The sequence below is a fragment of the Thamnophis elegans genome, chromosome Z (assembly GCF_009769535.1).
Source record: "Thamnophis elegans isolate rThaEle1 chromosome Z, rThaEle1.pri, whole genome shotgun sequence".
NCBI classification, from domain to species: domain Eukaryota; kingdom Metazoa; phylum Chordata; class Lepidosauria; order Squamata; family Colubridae; genus Thamnophis; species Thamnophis elegans.
In genome coordinates, this window is record NC_045558.1 from 105982945 (window position 1) to 106000781 (window position 17837).

At 41.0% G+C, this 17837-nt stretch overlaps 1 protein-coding gene across 1 annotated transcript; it reads left to right on the top strand.

The window, feature by feature from the left end:
• Positions 1-689: 689 nt before the first annotated feature.
• Positions 690-17065, top strand: RRAS (RAS related). Its single transcript, XM_032237804.1, has 6 exons — positions 690-1019; positions 2353-2440; positions 4583-4685; positions 5673-5781; positions 9894-10012; positions 11777-17065. The coding sequence occupies exons 1-6, from the start codon at positions 918-920 to the stop codon at positions 11862-11864; spliced, it is 609 nt and encodes a 202-aa protein (XP_032093695.1). The 5' UTR covers positions 690-917; the 3' UTR covers positions 11865-17065.
• The last annotated feature ends 772 nt before the right edge of the window (positions 17066-17837 follow it).

Below are 17837 nucleotides of genomic sequence, written 5' to 3' on the forward strand. Positions count from 1 at the left end.
TTATCCACTTCACATCTTACTCCGAAGATTCTTCCTCATTCCAAAAGGCTTACGGGTTTCCTGCATGCCAGAACTCCGTTTCTGCGGCTCTTTGTGACCGCAAATACTCTACCGTAAAGAATTGAAAGATTCCGCCAGCTAAAGCGAACGTACCTCTGCTCTAGAAAGTCAGAAGTTGCTTTCAACCCTTAGCTGCTTCTTTTTACTTTTTTGCCTTAGTGTGTTTGTATGAACGCAGACACCGTGGCTAATTTGTAACACGATCTGTCGTGGGAGTCCTGCAACTTGGGTTAATCCGACTGAAACAAGGGTTCTATCCGGATGTGTCGTGTAAAAGCGTCGTAGAGACGCCACGTGGGCGCCTCTGGGTCTAGTTTAAGATGGTCAGCCCCCTAGTTCAGAGGATCTTAGGCAAACCCCGTGTTTTGCGAGGAATCGGAATTTCACTTTTAGGATGAAAGTGTTGCACTGTATAACTAACTACTTCCATTCTAATTTCATCATCTCAGGCATAAACCTCTCCAACCTAGCCATACTTTCCACTACTAAACGATTGCAGCTTCGCGCTCATCACAGAGACACAGCAGCATCTTAGGCAGCGTGCGGGGTGCGCGCTGAGCTCAACCCCCCACCCGCCCTCCCGCCCCTGGCTGGTCCACCTCAGGGCGGGGAAGGCTCACTGGCCCGGACGATCTTGTTCCGGACGTGAGACCTCCCCGTAGCGGCTCCCGCTGGCCAAATAGGGAAGCGGACTGCCAGCAATCGCCGAGCTTCGCTCCTTAGAGGGCCCACCCTGGATCTCTCTGCCATATTTTTGGGGATTCGGAGGATGCCTGCTGCGACTGGACGGGCAGACTTTTGAGTGTTTTGGTCCGATTCCCTCCCTGTAAAGAAGCGAACAACTTTTGCCAAGCAGGATGAATCCCAGCGAAGGTGCGGCGCCACTGGAGAAATACAAGCTGGTAGTGGTCGGTGGAGGCGGCGTGGGCAAGAGCGCCCTAACTATTCAATTCATCCAGGTAACTCGGAAAAAGCGCCCAAGGGTAGAATAGGGCGGGATGGGCTCAGGAAGGGCTAAACAAACTTTGTTGGTACGTTTTCCTGCCGTGTGGAAAAATGAAAGTTATCCTAGGACTTTACCCATTGCTGTAAATGTGTATTATAAGGTCTGCTGAAAGGACTGGAACTTTTCCAACTTAAATGCTCATAGATTTATGGCCTTACTTAAGCAACTTTGGCTGCCAACTATGCCTATTTAGGAATAAATACCTCAGCATATAGTTTTAAAAAACTGAATGCCTCTAGTCTGGTGCCTTTCAGTTGCCTGCAGCTACAATTCCATCATTTTGAGGTATTATGAGAGTGATGCAATTTCTCAACCAGATTGGGAATGTTGCAGTAGATCATCTCCATTTTGCTCATTCCTCTCACCTTCAAAAGGCAGCTACATTTAGAAAGATTACAGTAACGAAAAGCAAAAGGAGTCTGAATCAGCTCTCTGATGCTTGCATTCAGCATTGGGGCGAAGCAAATTAGATTTATTTGGAGGTACATACGATGGTCGAAGGCAGCATTTTCTTTTCATTATAGTTTTCTGACATTTTAGTTACCCTACTTATGGATTTAAGAGTTAATAAAAACTTAGGTGAACTTGAATAGCTAGTTGGGATCCCATCTGGTTAGACTTTGGGGGAGAGTCTACAAGGAAACCCCAGGATTATAAACTGGACTGAGAAATAGAACACTCCAGAAGGAGGCAAGGGCAAACTGCTTTTATAATGCTTCTAAGTAAAGAAAACTGCCCTTTTAACTCAAAGAGGATATTATATTTGTCTGCCACATGGTAGTCAATGATAGCTCTCTGAAATCACTATCATTATGGTGATACTTTTATCCTACCTTCATATTTGGTCATCTCAAAGCAGTAAAGATATAGCTAATACTTCTGCCTCCTATTTTCCCCACAACAACAACCCTGTGAGGTGGGTTGGACTGAAACTATCCCAAAGTCACCCAGCTGGCTTTCATGCTTAAAGGAGGCCTAGAACTCACAGGCTCCTGATTTCCAGGCCAGCACACTAACCATTACACCAGACTGGCCCTTCATCTAGAGCAATGTTTTTCAATAATGACAACTTTTAGAGCAATTGCTCCATCTAGAGCAATGTTTTTCAATAATGACAACTTTTAGATGAATTTCTCAGCAGCATGCACGGAGTTGATAGCAGAGGGTTGAGTAAAAGTTTGTGCCAGAGATGTCAGATTTTTCATGAGCAAAATTTGGAAATGGATTTCCAGTTATTGCTGTCATCCTTGAAACACTTCCCTCTTTCTTCCTCTGCTTTGTTTCAGTCTTACTTTGTTTCTGACTATGACCCCACAATTGAGGACTCCTACACAAAAGTCTGCAATATTGATGGTATCTCAACCCGACTGGACAGTAAGTATTAGTGGCCTCTTATTCTAGAGAGACCTTGTGTGTACTCTGTGCAAATGAATGTATCTATAAGTAGTTCCTCAAGTTGCGACCATAATAACCCCAAATCTTATTTTGTCAAGTGAGAATTTGTTAATTGAATTTTGCCCCATTTTACAACCTTTCTTTCCACAGAGGTGAAGTTAAATTAGTAACAGCGAATCTAACTTCCCCATTGATTTTGCTTGTCAGAAGGTCACAAAAGGTGAGATTACATGATCCTGGGACACTGCAACCGTCATAAATATGAACCAGTTGCCAAGCGTCTGAATTTTGATCACATAACAATGTGGATGATGCAGTGATCATAAGTGTGAAAAATGGTCATAAATCGTTTTGTCCAGTGCTATTGTAACGTAGAACGGTCACTAAATGAATGGTGTAAGTCAAGGACTCACTTGTATGGGGCAGTGGAGAAATCCGAGGCAGAGTGGTCTTTACATGTTGTTATTGTATGTTTCATCCTTAGGCACTATTTCCATCCCAATGTGGGTTCCTTCATGATTGCAACTTTCAAATTTTAATCTTTCCTTGCCATGGAGGAAAATAAGGCAGGAATGAGAGAAGGGAAGCTAGTAGAGTGGACCAGCAAATAAACTAGGAAAGAAAGATTCATTGCATAAACCAGTGCTTTCCAATTTGTGCCTTCTAGATTTGCTGGACTATAATGTCTACTATTCCCAGCCAGCACTGGTTTGTTGGCCATATTGATTAGCTATTTGTCCAAGACATTTTGAGGGATATCAGTTTGGAGAAGACCGAAGTAAAGAAATGGGTATCAGGAACCAGATGCTGTGAAACTGAGCCTGTTATTAAAATCAGGCCTGTTTGCAGAATTCTTATTGCTACAAACTTACAACAAATTGAATTTGCCATCCTATTGAAAGTAAGCTTAACCTATGTGGATATATTATTGGGGGGGACTCATTGGTTGTAGGAGACAATAAAATAAATATGAAAGCAGTGTATTATTGGTTCCACCACAAATCCATGGTAGACTAAAGCGCGCTCGACGAAAGCGCGTACATGACGTCATCACAGCGCGACGAAAACGGCACGCTGTGAGAGGTAAATTTAAAATTAACGCAAAAACCTTACCCTAACCCCCCCAAACCTAACCCTAAACCTAACCCTAAGTCTAACCCTTAACCTAACCCTAAACCTAACCCTAAACCTAACCCTTAACCTAACGCTAAACCTAACGCTAACCCTTAACCTAACCCTAACCCTAACACTTAACGTAACCCTAAACCTAACCCTAACCCTTAACCTAACCCTAACCCTAACCCTTACCTTTATGTGAATCAGCTTGCTTTAATTTAATTTTAATTTTAATTTAATTTATTTTTAATTTTATTTGTCGCGCTGCTGATGACGTCACGTACGCGCTTTGATCGGGCGCGCTTTAGTGGACCGCGGTTTTGACGGGTCACAACTGGCATGGAGGATCTGTACCTGAGTTGGTGATGAGGAATCATGCTTGGAAGATAGTGGATGTAGCCAATTCATATTTTCTTTTTTTGAAAGAAAACTTTCTCTGTTTAAAACTTATAACAAAAACTGCATGTTGACAATGTGGGGGGGGGGGGAGAATACAACACTTTTTAGCTACTAGAACTTCAGTTGAATCTGTTGCTGACTCTTGACTTGAGCATCTCCCAGCCCAACAAAATATTTTCCTTACAGGTGACAGCACCTGTCAAGAAAATCAGATAGCTATTCTTTTAATGTACTGTAGTCCACTGTATATACCAACATTCCAAAAATATCAGAGTAATGGTTGGTACATTCCTGTGAAGTTGGGGCTCATGAAATGCTATCAAAGGAAGTGCTTGTGTCAGAAAGCTTTTTACTGAAGGATGCCGTAACATCTGAAACTGAACGTCATTGTGACTAAGATGAAAAAAGGCAACCTGGTATTCTGTATACATTTTAATGTATTACTTTCTTGGTTACCTTGCCTGAGTCTTCTGGAGTTGTAATTCAGGACAGCTGAAGGGAACCTGGTTCCATACCACCACATTAAGCTCTCTCGTCTACATGTTTCCTACTCAGATTGATTGAGATCTAATCTATTTTCTTTCCTTCTCAATTTTCACCTATCAGTTTTGGACACTGCTGGTCAAGAAGAGTTTGGAGCTATGCGGGAACAATACATGCGTACAGGAGAAGGTTTCCTCCTTGTTTATGCTGTCAATGACCGGGGCAGGTGAGATCAAAGCTGAAGCATTTACATGCGATGAAAATCTTTTCTTCATTAGGGCTAAGATGTGTATGCCATTGATTGGGTGAGACTTTGACTGAAGATATTTGAGGTCAGGATTTTCACATTTTCTTTCCCTTTCTCTTTCTTCTTTGCTCAGTGTTTTTACAAAAATGCAAAAATATCATCTGTAGCTTACAGCATGCAGATTGTTCAGTCTAAGGGGGGCCAGAGAAAGGCAGGCTGGGATGTAAAAGTTTCAAAAGTATTTCCTGGCTTTTCCTTCCCGTATTAGGTGCTTAAAAATTGGCAGTGCTGGGGTTATCGGGAGGGAAATATTTTTGGTAGTTTAAATTACAGTTAGTCATGTTTATACTTCCTAAAGCTGCTATTAAAGCAATTACCAAAAAAAAGTTCTAGACCAGAGGGGGTTCCTACTGGTTCGGCCTGTCACGCCCTCAAATGGGTTCTCTCTGTCGCGTTGTAGGCGGCACCATCTTGTTTTTTTTTTTAGTACTTTGCATGTGTGTGAAAAGCGCGCCCACCGCATTCTTGAGCAAACCAGCAGTAACAGCAGCCGGAACCCAACCCTGTGCTAGACCCAATAAGTGCCTGGCCAGAGCATTATGCTAAACCATAAAGGGATCTTTCTCATTTAGGATATTGTGTGAGTTCAGTATATTCATGCCTTTTACACAGTTAAAATAAACAAAGGTTTAGAAAGCCATTGTTGCTAAATCACTACACAAGAAATATATGAATTTTAAAATGCCCAGGAAGCTCAAACAGACCTTTGATATTAGAATGTTCACCAGAAAGTCTCCTGAAATGTAAGAAAAACTTGTAGTGGTCTTGATATCGGCGTAGTGATTTTGCTTCTTCTTTTAGAAGCAACAGGAGGGAATTCTTCATTAGGAAAATAATAATAGTATATCTGGGAAAAGCACATTAAGGGAAATCCTCCTTTGTTTTACTCCCATTTATTTGTCATAGTTTCAATGAAATCCACAAATTCCACACTCAGATACTTCGAGTGAAAGACCGTGATGAGTTCCCTATGGTCCTTGTTGGCAATAAGACTGATCTGGATCATTATCGACAAGTGAGTAGAGGTGTTCACTGAGTATTGTGTTTTAATCTCCACATAGTAGGATTTGGTGGTAAGTTAGGAGTTTAATTTTAAATGCAGCCTCATGTGCTTCGTCTGTCTAGCAAATACATCAGTTTATAGACAATACAGTATAGGCAATCAGGTTGATCTCACCTGGTGATTGATTCCCAAATTCATAACGCTTATTATAATTTTTAGGAATAAGGAAGGGCTCACCATCCTGCACTTTAGGGAAGGGAATCACACCTTAGATAGTTGCAGGCTTAATTGTCTAACTGGTAATGGGATTATAATAGGTTTACTAACACATTTCAATTTATCCTCCCCATAAAGAAGTTGCTGAGATGTGAATACCATGGCACCCCGTAACAATTTAAAGTCATTGAGCTTGTCATCATTTTTCATAGTTTTGACTGCCCATTGCATATTATGTGCAAATATACACATATCTGATTCTTCTTGATTAAGCAGGGATTGCTGGCAGGACCTTGATGAGAACCTGGGCTTCCTAATCAATGAAAACAAGAGCACTTTTCTTGTATTGCCGAAGTATATTGGCACCAAAGGAGAGACAGGTGACAGGCATGACGTCTCCCAAAGCTCCTGAATCTGCGGCTGCTGGCTCCCTTGCTTTGTGCTTTTTATACACATACCTACATAACCCACCCTACATGGGACTGCCATTTCCCCCTCCCAAGACTCCATTTCCAAGGAAAGGAGAGCGCTGGGGAGGCTCTGGACTTTCCCACTGCCCTGGCTCCTCAGCCTCAGCTTTGCTCCTGAATGCCTGCAGGCCACTTTTCTGGTTGAACTCTGCCAGAATTTGGTTCTGGGAGAGACCCTTGGAGAACCGAAGGGGGGCTGAGGGCAAGGGGTGAGGAAAGGCTGATCTTTGCCTTCTCTCCCAAAAGTGCTCCTTGGGCACAGCCACTTCTGCAGCAGGAGACGTGCCCCTCGCGCCTTCCGAGGGGTACTGTACAGCAGCTATCCACAATTTCTATACCGTTATTTCGTCACGACCCACATGGCCCAGTACGGTGTTAAAAGTTAACATTTAGAAATGTTGCCGCAGCTGTGGAGGAAAGGACGATGTGCAGGAAAATCACCAGCACCACCACCTACACATCATTTTTTCAAAGAGGAGCCCTATACAGATGCACTTCCAAAAATGCTCCTCCATGGCTTCGGAGCCTCCAGTCTTGCAGTCCTGTGTAGGGAAGGCAGAGATTTGCTCTGAAGCTGCAGCAACAGAGCCTTGCACAGGGAGACCTCCGCATCTATGGTAACATTTCTGAAATGTTATCTTTTAACACCGTACTGGGCTATGTGGGTCAGGATGAAATAACAGTAAAAAAATTGTGGATAGCTGCAATACCCTTCAGAAGCGTGAGGTTTGTGGGGCACGTCGCTTGGCCTCCTGCTGCTTCTGTGGCCACAATCAATGGCAAAAGTGGCCATGCTTGCTGGAGGCAGTGGCCGGAGTGGCACCTACGAGGCACCTGTTCTGTGGACAGAATTGCCTGCTGTGACTGTCACTGTTAGGTAAAGAGGACATGAGGCGTGTGGAGTGTGTTGCTTGGCCTCTGGCTTATTTTGCAGCCACAATTGGATGCAAAAGTGGTCACACTTATTGGAGACAGTGGTCGGAGTGGCTCACCTGTTCCATGGGCCCCAAATAAGGGGCTGAGCAGCCCTGAGGTGACCAGGGAAGGGAAGGGCTGCCTCCTGTGCTGGCCATGCCTACCCACTTCAATAGGGCTTATTTTGGGGACAGGGATTATATTAGGCCTACCCCCAAAAAAATTGGGCTAGGCCTTACTTTTTGAATAGATATTTTGGGGGAAACACAGTAGATTTCCACATCTAAGAGATTTGTTTATTTAATACAGAATTTATGTTAAATATAGACGGGAAAGTTTATAACAATTTGTAGACCTGTTATGTAAGGGGAGGAGAACATGCTAGGTTTCTTTTATTTATTTTTCAGCATCTATTCAGGGTGGATTTTTTAAATATTTAATGTTAAATCTATTTGACATTTGGGATTTTTTTTCTTGCTTCTTTCTTTTTGTACGCCAGGTTTTTTTTCATTGTTAGTGTTGGATGTTGGTTTTTCTGTTTTGTATTTTATTTTTGTTGAAAAAGAAAATAAATATGTTAAAAACATATTAATGAAATAAAAAGAAAACCATGAAAATATAGTGATGTGAGAATAAAAGAGGGAAGGTGGGGAAGCAGGCAGCAAGGGAGGAAGTGGGGTTTGCTATTAATCTAGTAGCCACCACCCCCATTGGGGACCCAGGCCAACCAGCAGGGCCAGGCCGTCATGCTATTATGGAATGATAAGGAAATGGAGGCAGCTCTCTTTTTGGCAGGTAGGATGTTCCAAATAGCAAGTCCAATGGAAGAGAAGACTCTTCTTCCCGATCCTGATAGTTGGATTTCTTTGACCAATGGTATCCACAGTATTTCCTGTCTGCTGGCACGAGTGGGATGGGCTTCTTCTAGCAGGACTTAATATGGGCCATTCTCAGGAGCCCCAGAGATGTATTTCGCTGCCACATTTGAAGAAGCTTAAACTTCCAAATGGATTCCAGGCATTGATGGGATTCACTTACCTTTGCTACCGGTTCGCACTGGCTCACACACTCGCTTTGTTCATGTGCGCCACCTTCTGTGCATGTGCAGAAGGTCATGCATTACATCAGGGCAGGTGGGCGGAGCCTTCAGCTGCCGCCACTACCGGTTCCCCCGAATTGGTAAGAACCGGCTGAATACCACCTCTGATTCCAAGCTCCATTGTAGAGTGCTTTGCAGTAGTCCAGTTGAGAGATGAATAGGGATTGAGTAACTAGGGAGTCATGATCCAGGAAGGGTCACAGCTGGTGTAGAACCTGGAGCAAGGTAAAACTTCTCACATCTGCCACTTGCTCTTTGAGCAGTAGTCATGAATCTAGGAGAACCACTGACTTGCAAATGGGACAGTGTAATCTAGCAGTCAAAGTCTATTTCAGGAGAAAGGGAGGAACTGGATTAAGATAGCTGATGAAGAAGGAAACAAAGTCCTACCTAGAACCAAGGAAAAGAAAATGTACCACTGCCGTAGTTGAGGAGATGGCGAAATATTGGCTCAGTCTGGAAGATCTGGGCTTTAGTGAATGTCGTTTCAAACCCAGGGTATTCATTCATACTCTTTGGTCTTCAAAAGGGTAGCAGTGGACTTCCTCATAATTATTCTCATGATTCTGAACCCAAGGAACAGAAGTATCAAATATTGTCAGTGCCTCTTGTCCCCAAAAAACATATTACTCTATATAGTGTCCACTAGTCTCCCAGATTATGAAGCCTGCAAAAGATTGAAGAGAGGAGCTTATACTGACAGCTCCAAAATTGCCCAACCTCGTACTTGGACCTGGTCAGCCTGTTGACATCCTGACTTTGGAGCCTCCTACCATTATCAAATCCTCCACCTCTCAAGTCATATATTTACCAACTTAGGATAGACGGAATTGCCCCAGTTAAGTTCCAAAATTTCAAGAGAATGAGAAAAATCATCTTGATTTAGGGAAAGAAGCACTTCGAAAAACGGGGGGACAAAAAGGCATAATAGATCCCTCTATCCCTCCCAATACCCCTTTCTTCTTTTGTTTCTCATCTTTACATTTTGTGTTAGCTCAACAAATAAGAGACTAGAACAGTGGTGGGCATACCAGTGCCAGCTGGGAGCAGTAGCCACTGTACTGGAACGGTGCTCATTCCATACCTCTATTTGAACTAACCGGGCCATTTGCGCACGCGTGTGCAGTATATGGTGCCTGCATGACCTCCGCCGAGCAGCTGGAGTGTTGCAGTGCAGCGGGTGCGCATGCGTGTGCAGCGCGCGTGCTCGTGGTGGACGCCTGGCCCCATTGCAGTGTACTGGTTGCGACAGGATCCAGAACTCATCACTGGACTAGAACCATGAAATTGATGATGTTACATCTATTCTGACTGTGAATACTATACTATATTCATATTATAGTAAATAATCATTATTTTGTCTTCCTTATACTGCTGTATTTCATGTATTTCTGTATTAAGGTCTTATTTACCCTTATTGACAGGTAACTGAAGAGGAGGCCCGTTACTTTGCTCGGGAGAACCGAATCCCCTACATGGAAGCGTCTGCAAAGGTCCGATTCAATGTGGATGAGTCTTTCTATGAGCTGGTCCGTGCCATCAGGTAAGAGGAAGGTGGTTGTGGTTGAAGCCAATGCTGTGAAAGAACTGAAACTCCCCCAAACTGAAGAAAACTCTTTTCTAGGACAGCATCCCTCAGAAAGGCTTTTTCTGATTAAATATTTGTTTCTTTCTATCTTTCTTTCTTTCATTTAAACCAGGGGTAGTCAACCTTTTTTATACCTACTGCCCAATTTTGTATCTCTGTTAGTAGTAAATTTTTCTAACTGCCCACCGGTTCCATAACAATGGTGATTTATAAAGTAGGGAAGTAACTTTACTTTATAAAATTTATAAAGCAGAGTTATAGCAAACCCCTACCACCCACCATAAAAGCTGAAACGGCCACTAGTGGGCGGTAGAGACCAGGTTGACTACTACTGGTTTAAACTCTGTCTTTCTGTTCACATCATTTTCAAGATAGTTGACAATAATTAAAAATAAAAAAGTCAATGCAACTGAAATCAAGCCGAAATTACAACTGATTCTTGCAAAACAAAATCAGTTTATCAGTTAGAAACTGGGCTTGTTTGCTTGATGGTTGCTTTTAAGTGTTTTAAAGTGTCAGGTTGAAGACCATGTGAAATTAATCTCACTATTAAGAGATCTGATGCATGTACATTTTCCAATATTAGCTATTCCATACATTTTTATAGATTCAGATAGTGATCCATCAAGTTTCTTGTGTGATGCAAACTTCTGCCTGATATTTCAGACTGTGGCTACATTAGGCAGCTGTGTCCGAAATCCCAATTTGGGCCTAGGAAATGCATATGGCTACTCAGTAAAGATTCCAAAACAAGGTGGAATATGGAGTTTAAAGACCAAAACTCTAAGAGTTGCATTGATGAGGGTGACAATAGGGATTTCTGCTATGAAACCTGGTAGCATGTAGGTTCCTGCTTTCTACAATTAGTCCTCGATTTATGACTGGTCACTTAGAGCGGTTGTTCAGTGTTACAGCAGACCAAAACAAAAAGGTACTTATTCTCAGATTTGAAGCCTTCATCTGGAGTCATGCGATTGCATTTTAAGAGCTTGGCAACTGGCGGGCATTTATGGCCATTTGTAGTATCCATGGTCATGTAATTGTAAGTTCCACTTTTTGCTAGCAACCGGCATTTACTTTCAGTTCCCAGCAAAAAAACACCCACTGTGGACTATGAATTCACTTAACAACTATTCACTTAATGATAATTTGTTTTAACAACCATGGCAATTTGCTTAAGGACTGTTGCAAGAAATGTCTTAAATTTGAGTTGGTCGTGTGATGACCTGCTTGGTGGCCAGCATGGCTAATGACTGTAATTATGAATTGAATTAAAGTCGTAAGTCAAGGACTACCTGTATTTAGAATTGTATCATTCAGCATGAATCACTAAGGAGTATTGCCTACCATTTGTGGAATCACAAACTAAAGATTTGATTTTTTTTTTGTGTGGTCTGTAATAAAGGGCCATCCAGCAGAGGGAGTGGGATGAGAATGATCTTGGTTGTCCTCCAGCCACGTTTCCTGGAAGCTCGCACAGTGTAGTCCAAGGGAGTGGTTGTCATCTGTTGGATACCCGAAGCATTAGTACACTGTTTCTGACTATATAGCCTCCTGGGTAGTAGCAATTGCCCCCCTCCAGGGATATAAATAATGTTTTTTCAAATGGTGCTTATATTATGTAAGAACTTTTCCACAAAGTAATGTGATACAGCATTACACTGTTTAACGCCTTGCTTCCTTTGCTTACTTCCAATTTTCTTTTTCTTTTTATGGCAGGAGGTTTCATGAATTGGAATCTCCCCCTGCCCCGGCCTTTCACCCTAAAAAGAAGGATCGCAAAAGCTGTCCTTGTTCCCTTCTGTAAACTGCCATCCCACATGAAGCCACACAGCCTGGAAGAGGAAGAGGAGAGGCTGAGAGTCCTTCCAACCAAGAAGACAGAGCAGGATTTTCCTCCATCTCTCCTACTACAATTAGGGCTGACACTGTGTATTTTTTTAGCTACACAAATGTATTACCATTTTTCTCTCATTGCACAGGAGTCTGTAAACTGAGAAGAAAGCAGGGATTCGACAAGTTCTTCTCTTCAGACATATCCTGAATCTATGGGATATGCATTCAGATTTGTTTGCTACTTTGCCTTCTTCCATGGAAATCACTTTAAAGGTGCTTTTTGCCAAGGGGCAGAAAATTTATTCATTTGGATAAAAGTGGCACAGGATTGTAAATTTCAGTGGCAGTCTACTGATACAGTGAGTTAAAGAATAGGAATCAGTTGCAAAGGATCATTTATTTCACTGCAGCTAAGGGCAAGCTTTTGCACATACACAGTTATCTACATATTGAAAGACATGGTACAAATGCATTTTAAAAGGTACTATCATTTTTCTATTCCTTTTTTAAAAAAAACACTACAATTTACAGACATAAGCCACACATGGGCCAAACAGCAAGGGAAGCAGCTGCAGACACAATTATACTGTCTTGTCAGTTGCCAGTATTGACTTTTTTGTTCCTAAAGCAGGGCTAAAAAGAAACACACTTCATAGCAGTGTTTTTCCAAACTTAACAACTTTAAGATGTGAAGACTTCAATTTCCAGAATGTGTGGATCTCAACTCCAGCAAGAAGTCCCCAGCCAGCAGCTGAAGTCTTCAAGTTGCCAAGTTTGAAAAACAATGCTTTACAGTAAGGAAATGTGTAAAGTTGGAGGGAAGTGGGGGAGCTAGCCAACTCTTTGATATTTTAACAGAAGATTGTGATGGCTGTCACAATATCATTGCCATATTGTGAGAGTCACCTAATCACAAAGCAGTTACTGTGATAGGTATGATCAATTACAAAATACAGCATTGTTTAGCAACCACAATTTATTGCAGGGAAATGGTACCGCTGAGCAAAATGATGACTAAATGAACCACATGACATAGAGAAATGCTGCACAGATCACTCATTCTATTTCATTCAGAAAAAAAGTTTTCACATATGGCACTGCCAGGGTTACTCTCCAGGGTGTATCGTTGTCAGTGCAGAAATTAGGTCATATGTGTACACATTGGTCAGAAACCGGCTTTTTTTTACTACTAACTACTACTGTCGTATTTGTGAGCAGCCATTAACTGCAGTAGTCGCTAAACAAGAACTGGCTGTTTCCATCAGGCCAATAAATGGTGATGCTTCCTGCAGAACCATTTACTAGGCTCTCAATGTTCTACCACCCTAGCTTACATTTTAAGATGGTGAAGGTTCGAAACCTGAAATGCATGCTAGAATTAAGTTTCAGTTTTGTAAATTGCTCAGTTCCAAAATTGCTCTGTTGAAGACATGGCCAGCTTTTCTTAAATTCATACTTTCTTCCCCACTTCTGTAATGTACTTGTAAGGGAAAGTGACATCAAGAACTTAAAAAAACAACAACTCTTTGTGTAAGTAATTTTTCTTCTTAGTAGGGGTTCCCATCATCTTTAGAGATACTATCATGTTGAAGTATACCATCATTACTGAAGTATCAATACTGCAGTTGCATACATGTTTAATTGGATGATTTTTGCCAGTGGGTCCTTCCACTCTGGCATGCCATTCAACACTTCCATCTATCATTTTCATTGTCTAATTCTTCCATCATCCATCACCTTCCCCAGACCTCAGATGTGTTAAGATTACAATTATCATATGATATTAGGGTGGGAGTAGTGATTAATATATTCAATCTGGACCTCTTTGTTTATGGTTATAGAAGCTTGCTGAGTCAGTTGCTACCTCCCAGTCACCCTATCAAGAAGATATGGGGAAAATAAAGGGGAAAGTGTTAGGCCTTGGACAATATACAAGATATAGGACAAACTTCTCAGCAGACAAGACTAGAGAAGGTATCCTGCGAGACAATCTTCACTTATGTATCTACTGATGCTCCCAGAATATAAAGATTTGCAGTTTATAAAGTGAGTGGATGTATTGAATGTCAAGAGTATAAGTACTGTATCTTGCTTTCTACTCTTCTACCATGTTGCAGAGCATGGCATTCCAGCTATAAACGCCAGAGTCTCCTGAGCAAAGATTATATAGTAAAGCCTTGGGGTTTCCTCCTTAATTACTTAATTAATTAAAACTGATTGTGGCATATGCCCTCATAGACGAGACCCTTTGTTAATTTACAAGGCTACAGTTACAAAAATATGTTGTAGTGCCAAAGCGAACTCACAAGGCACCATGGATATTTTAAATTTCTAAAGGAAGCAGCAACATTTGACAGACTCTATCAATGTAATTTAAAGTATCCCATAGTATCCTTGTTAATGTGCTGTTTGTTAAGCCAACGGTTCTGAAATGGCACTATGAGCCAAGAAAGTTTGGGAACTTCTGGTACAGTGTTATTCTAAGGCCAAAACGAATATGCATACATATATGTTCACCTAGGTACAAGGACACAGCAGGAAAATTAAAAACTGATTAAATGATAAAATGGCCATAGCTTGTGAATGTATGACTTAACCATAATTTTAATAAACGGAAACATTTCCATTACCAGTGTGTAATTTTACTGTGGTGGTAGATAACAAGCACATATAAAAGGTCAACACACTAGGTTAAGGAAGCTGATATACTAAGCCACAATAAGTTTTATTTGGTTGGCTTATTCTGTGAAAAAAGATGTATGCTATATGAACTTGGCCAATCTTGTAGGGTTAACTCTACAAAGCACTAACTTTCTAACAAATATGAATCTTTTCTAAGGTGTGTGTGTTTGTGTGTGGGGAAATCTGAAGAAATTTCTGGGCCTATTCCCTTTGTTATTACTATTCCTCTTGGTCCAAGTTCCTGGGGAGCCTTATGGCCAGTGAAAGGTTGCCATTCCTCATACGCATCAGCCTTTATGTAATACTTTTACAAGCTTTTTGGTAGAACAAATTTCCCTATCTTAAAAAATGAGGTGGGATACCTTTAAAAAAATGCATACTTCTATTATCATATACTACATGTATGTGTATGTTTAGATATATGAAGATTGCTATAAGTTTTATGATTGAATTGTCTCTATTTAACATGACTATGCATGAAATGAAAAACAGTATGCACTTTTATATACAGAAAGCTTGGGAGGGGGAAAATTTTGGAAATATAAAGTTTATAGTATATTAAAAAGAATTTGTAATGACTCAGTATGAATTAAGATGGAGAGTTAAATATGTTCTTTACTAATCATTCTGGAAGTTAAGTATTTGTGTTTAGTGATTTATGATAGTCCCAGAGATATGATTATAAAACTCTGATTTCTCCCAGATATAAAATTGCTTTCTGCAATCTAGAAAAAGTTTAATTCTGCACAATCTTTACAAATCTTGATTTTCTTGAGCAATGATCAATTGGCATCTTACTAGTGGAGTTGTATAGAAGTTACATAAGGTCATTTTGACTTAATCAGTACACAACTTACAATATGAGTTTTACGTATTGAGAAAAAACAGTAAATTGTGGCAGTCATGTGACTGGACCCAATTTTTCAATGTTTTTTGCTGCAGTCATTAAGTAAATAGCGCTATTGTTAAGTGAATCATATTTTTTTTCCAATGGGTTATTTTTACGTGAAACTGGAAATGCCAGAAACTGGCAAAAATATCACAATTGCGGTCGTGTGACTGCAGGATGCTACAAAAGCTGTAAAAGTAAACTGGCTGCCAAATGGACAAAATTCATTTAATTGACCATATCGAGGGGCAGAGTTGTGGCCATTACAATTTGGAAAAAAAAGGGCCTCAGTAATTTTTTGGGGGAAATCCGTCATAACTTAAATGCAAAGTCATTATGCAACAAGTTATAAATCGAGGACTACCTGCATATAAAGTATCCATGAAGCTACCACTGGCAATAGAATTTTCGAACAGATTCTGACCAATGAGAGGTGCCCTTGAAATTAACAGAAAATACACAGATAGAACAGTCCCAATAGAAAATATATAAAAGACCAAAGAAACTTTATGATGTTTTGTTAACATTATTGGAAAGATTGTCTGTGCCACATAGGGGTTTTCTAGTTTGTAACTAATATGGTACTGCTATTCTGCATGGCAGGTGCACCTCTGATGCGGTGGTATGGATAATCTTCCATCCAACAGGAAAGTCCAGTGAATAGAAAGTAGAGCTAGGAATAGCATTTCTAATACCCTTTAAGGATCGCACAGGAGGTAAAACATTAAGCAAGGGATTTTGTAAACTTCAGAATATGAATGAGACCATCCAGATGTTGAGACCAAGAGCCAGTGTTTCATGCTTCAATGGGAAAAACAGACTTAGACATATTTCCCCCGTCATTATTTTAGAACACTACTGCCCTCCTTTTTCCCATGGCCACCCAAGTCTCAACCAAATGAACAAAACTCTGCTTCAGGCATTTGATTTTTGCAAAGAAAAGTGTTTTTTTGTCATTTTGTTGTGTACACAGTATACAATGTGAGTTTTACATATTGAGAGAAAAAAAACGTCTGACACTAATAATAAACAATAAAAATATATAGGAACATCCAATAATACAGAACACAAATCCCATATCTCAGAACAATACCCTTGAGGCGCGAACAAGATACACAGAAATACACGTCGTAAAAAAGGGGGGCCTTTCAAGATCCAAATATAAGGGTAGGTGGCGGAGGAGGAAAGTCTCTTTTTGTCACAGGAAATTGAGCTGTACATGTCTGTGTGTGTTCGTGTGTATGTGTGTTGCACTTGTCCTTGATCAACTCAGAGTTGGGACTGTCCAATTTTGAGAGTTCAGGTTTGGCTACTCTTGTCCCTCCAACTGGGAGCGATGGTTTAGGTTCTGCATGGAATTGATGGTGCAAGTGTTTTGTCCCAAGAAGTGCCAAGGCTCTAGGCCCCTCTAAAATTAACCCTGTAATATGAAAGATCCCCCCAACTCTATTCTCTCATTTCCCCAAACCCCTGTTCAGCTAACCCCATTCCCACACTCGGCTATCTGTCACAATCCATCACTTCTAAGGCCCACAGCTACCAATAACCTGGTCTATCAGGAAAAGATGGCTTTTTTTTAATTAAAAAAAAACCTGAATTGCAAGGATCAAAATACTCAAAAGGAAACCCTCCCCTTTAGAACCTTTGTTTAGGGCACATTAACCAGGTTCCATCTTCCCCCTCAACCATGCATACTTCCATACACACATGCCAACCTTGCCTTTTCATCCGCAATAAATAAGGAGGGGAGGAGGAGACAAAATGAGACCCAACGGTATCGGAGTACTGGGAACTCTCACCTAAGCAACCAAACTGGTCTTAATACATTTCTCTGTTTGCTGATCCAGGGAGAGATTTGTCTGAAGTAGGTCTTTATGATGAGAACATCAATTCTGAAATGGAATTTGTTTCCCCACTATCCTTGAAGTACCTTTTCACACCTTTTCCTTGATACCCAAAATTTGGAGGGGGAAGTAGAAGATACTGGAGCAATTTCCATAACTTCTGTTGATTTGGGCTGGCAGAAAGAAACAGCAAGTTTTGGAAGTTCTAAGAATAGGAGGGCAATTCAAATGGAGGAATGTTTAGTGATGAAGGAAGAACACAGCTCTAGAGATGGGCTAGGAACAAAGGATGACTTGATGGGGGGGGGGAGGGAAGGCAAATTCATTCATTTCATTCAATTTATACAGCCGCCCACCTCAAAGAAGTGACTCTAGGTGTGAAAGAAGGAGAAAGAGCAATGGAGGAAGAATGAGGTAGACTTTAGCAAGAAGACAGGAATCAGACATAGGAAGATCTACATTCAAGTAAGGGATTGCTTTGGGAGGTTAGAGGAAGATCTGGGGTGAAGAAGGCTAATGGTTGGCCAAA

What these genes read in the sequence shown, in the direction of transcription:
- RRAS (XM_032237804.1), top strand. Translation starts at nt 918, where the DNA reads ATGAATCCCAGCGAAGGTGCGGCGCCACTGGAGAAATACAAGCTGGTA. An exon ending in TAACTATTCAATTCATCCAG is followed by an intron (nt 1,020 to 2,352) that starts GTAACTCGGAAA and finishes GCTTTGTTTCAG; the next exon opens with TCTTACTTTGTTTCTGACTA. An exon ending in ATCTGGATCATTATCGACAA is followed by an intron (nt 5,782 to 9,893) that starts GTGAGTAGAGGT and finishes CCTTATTGACAG; the next exon opens with GTAACTGAAGAGGAGGCCCG.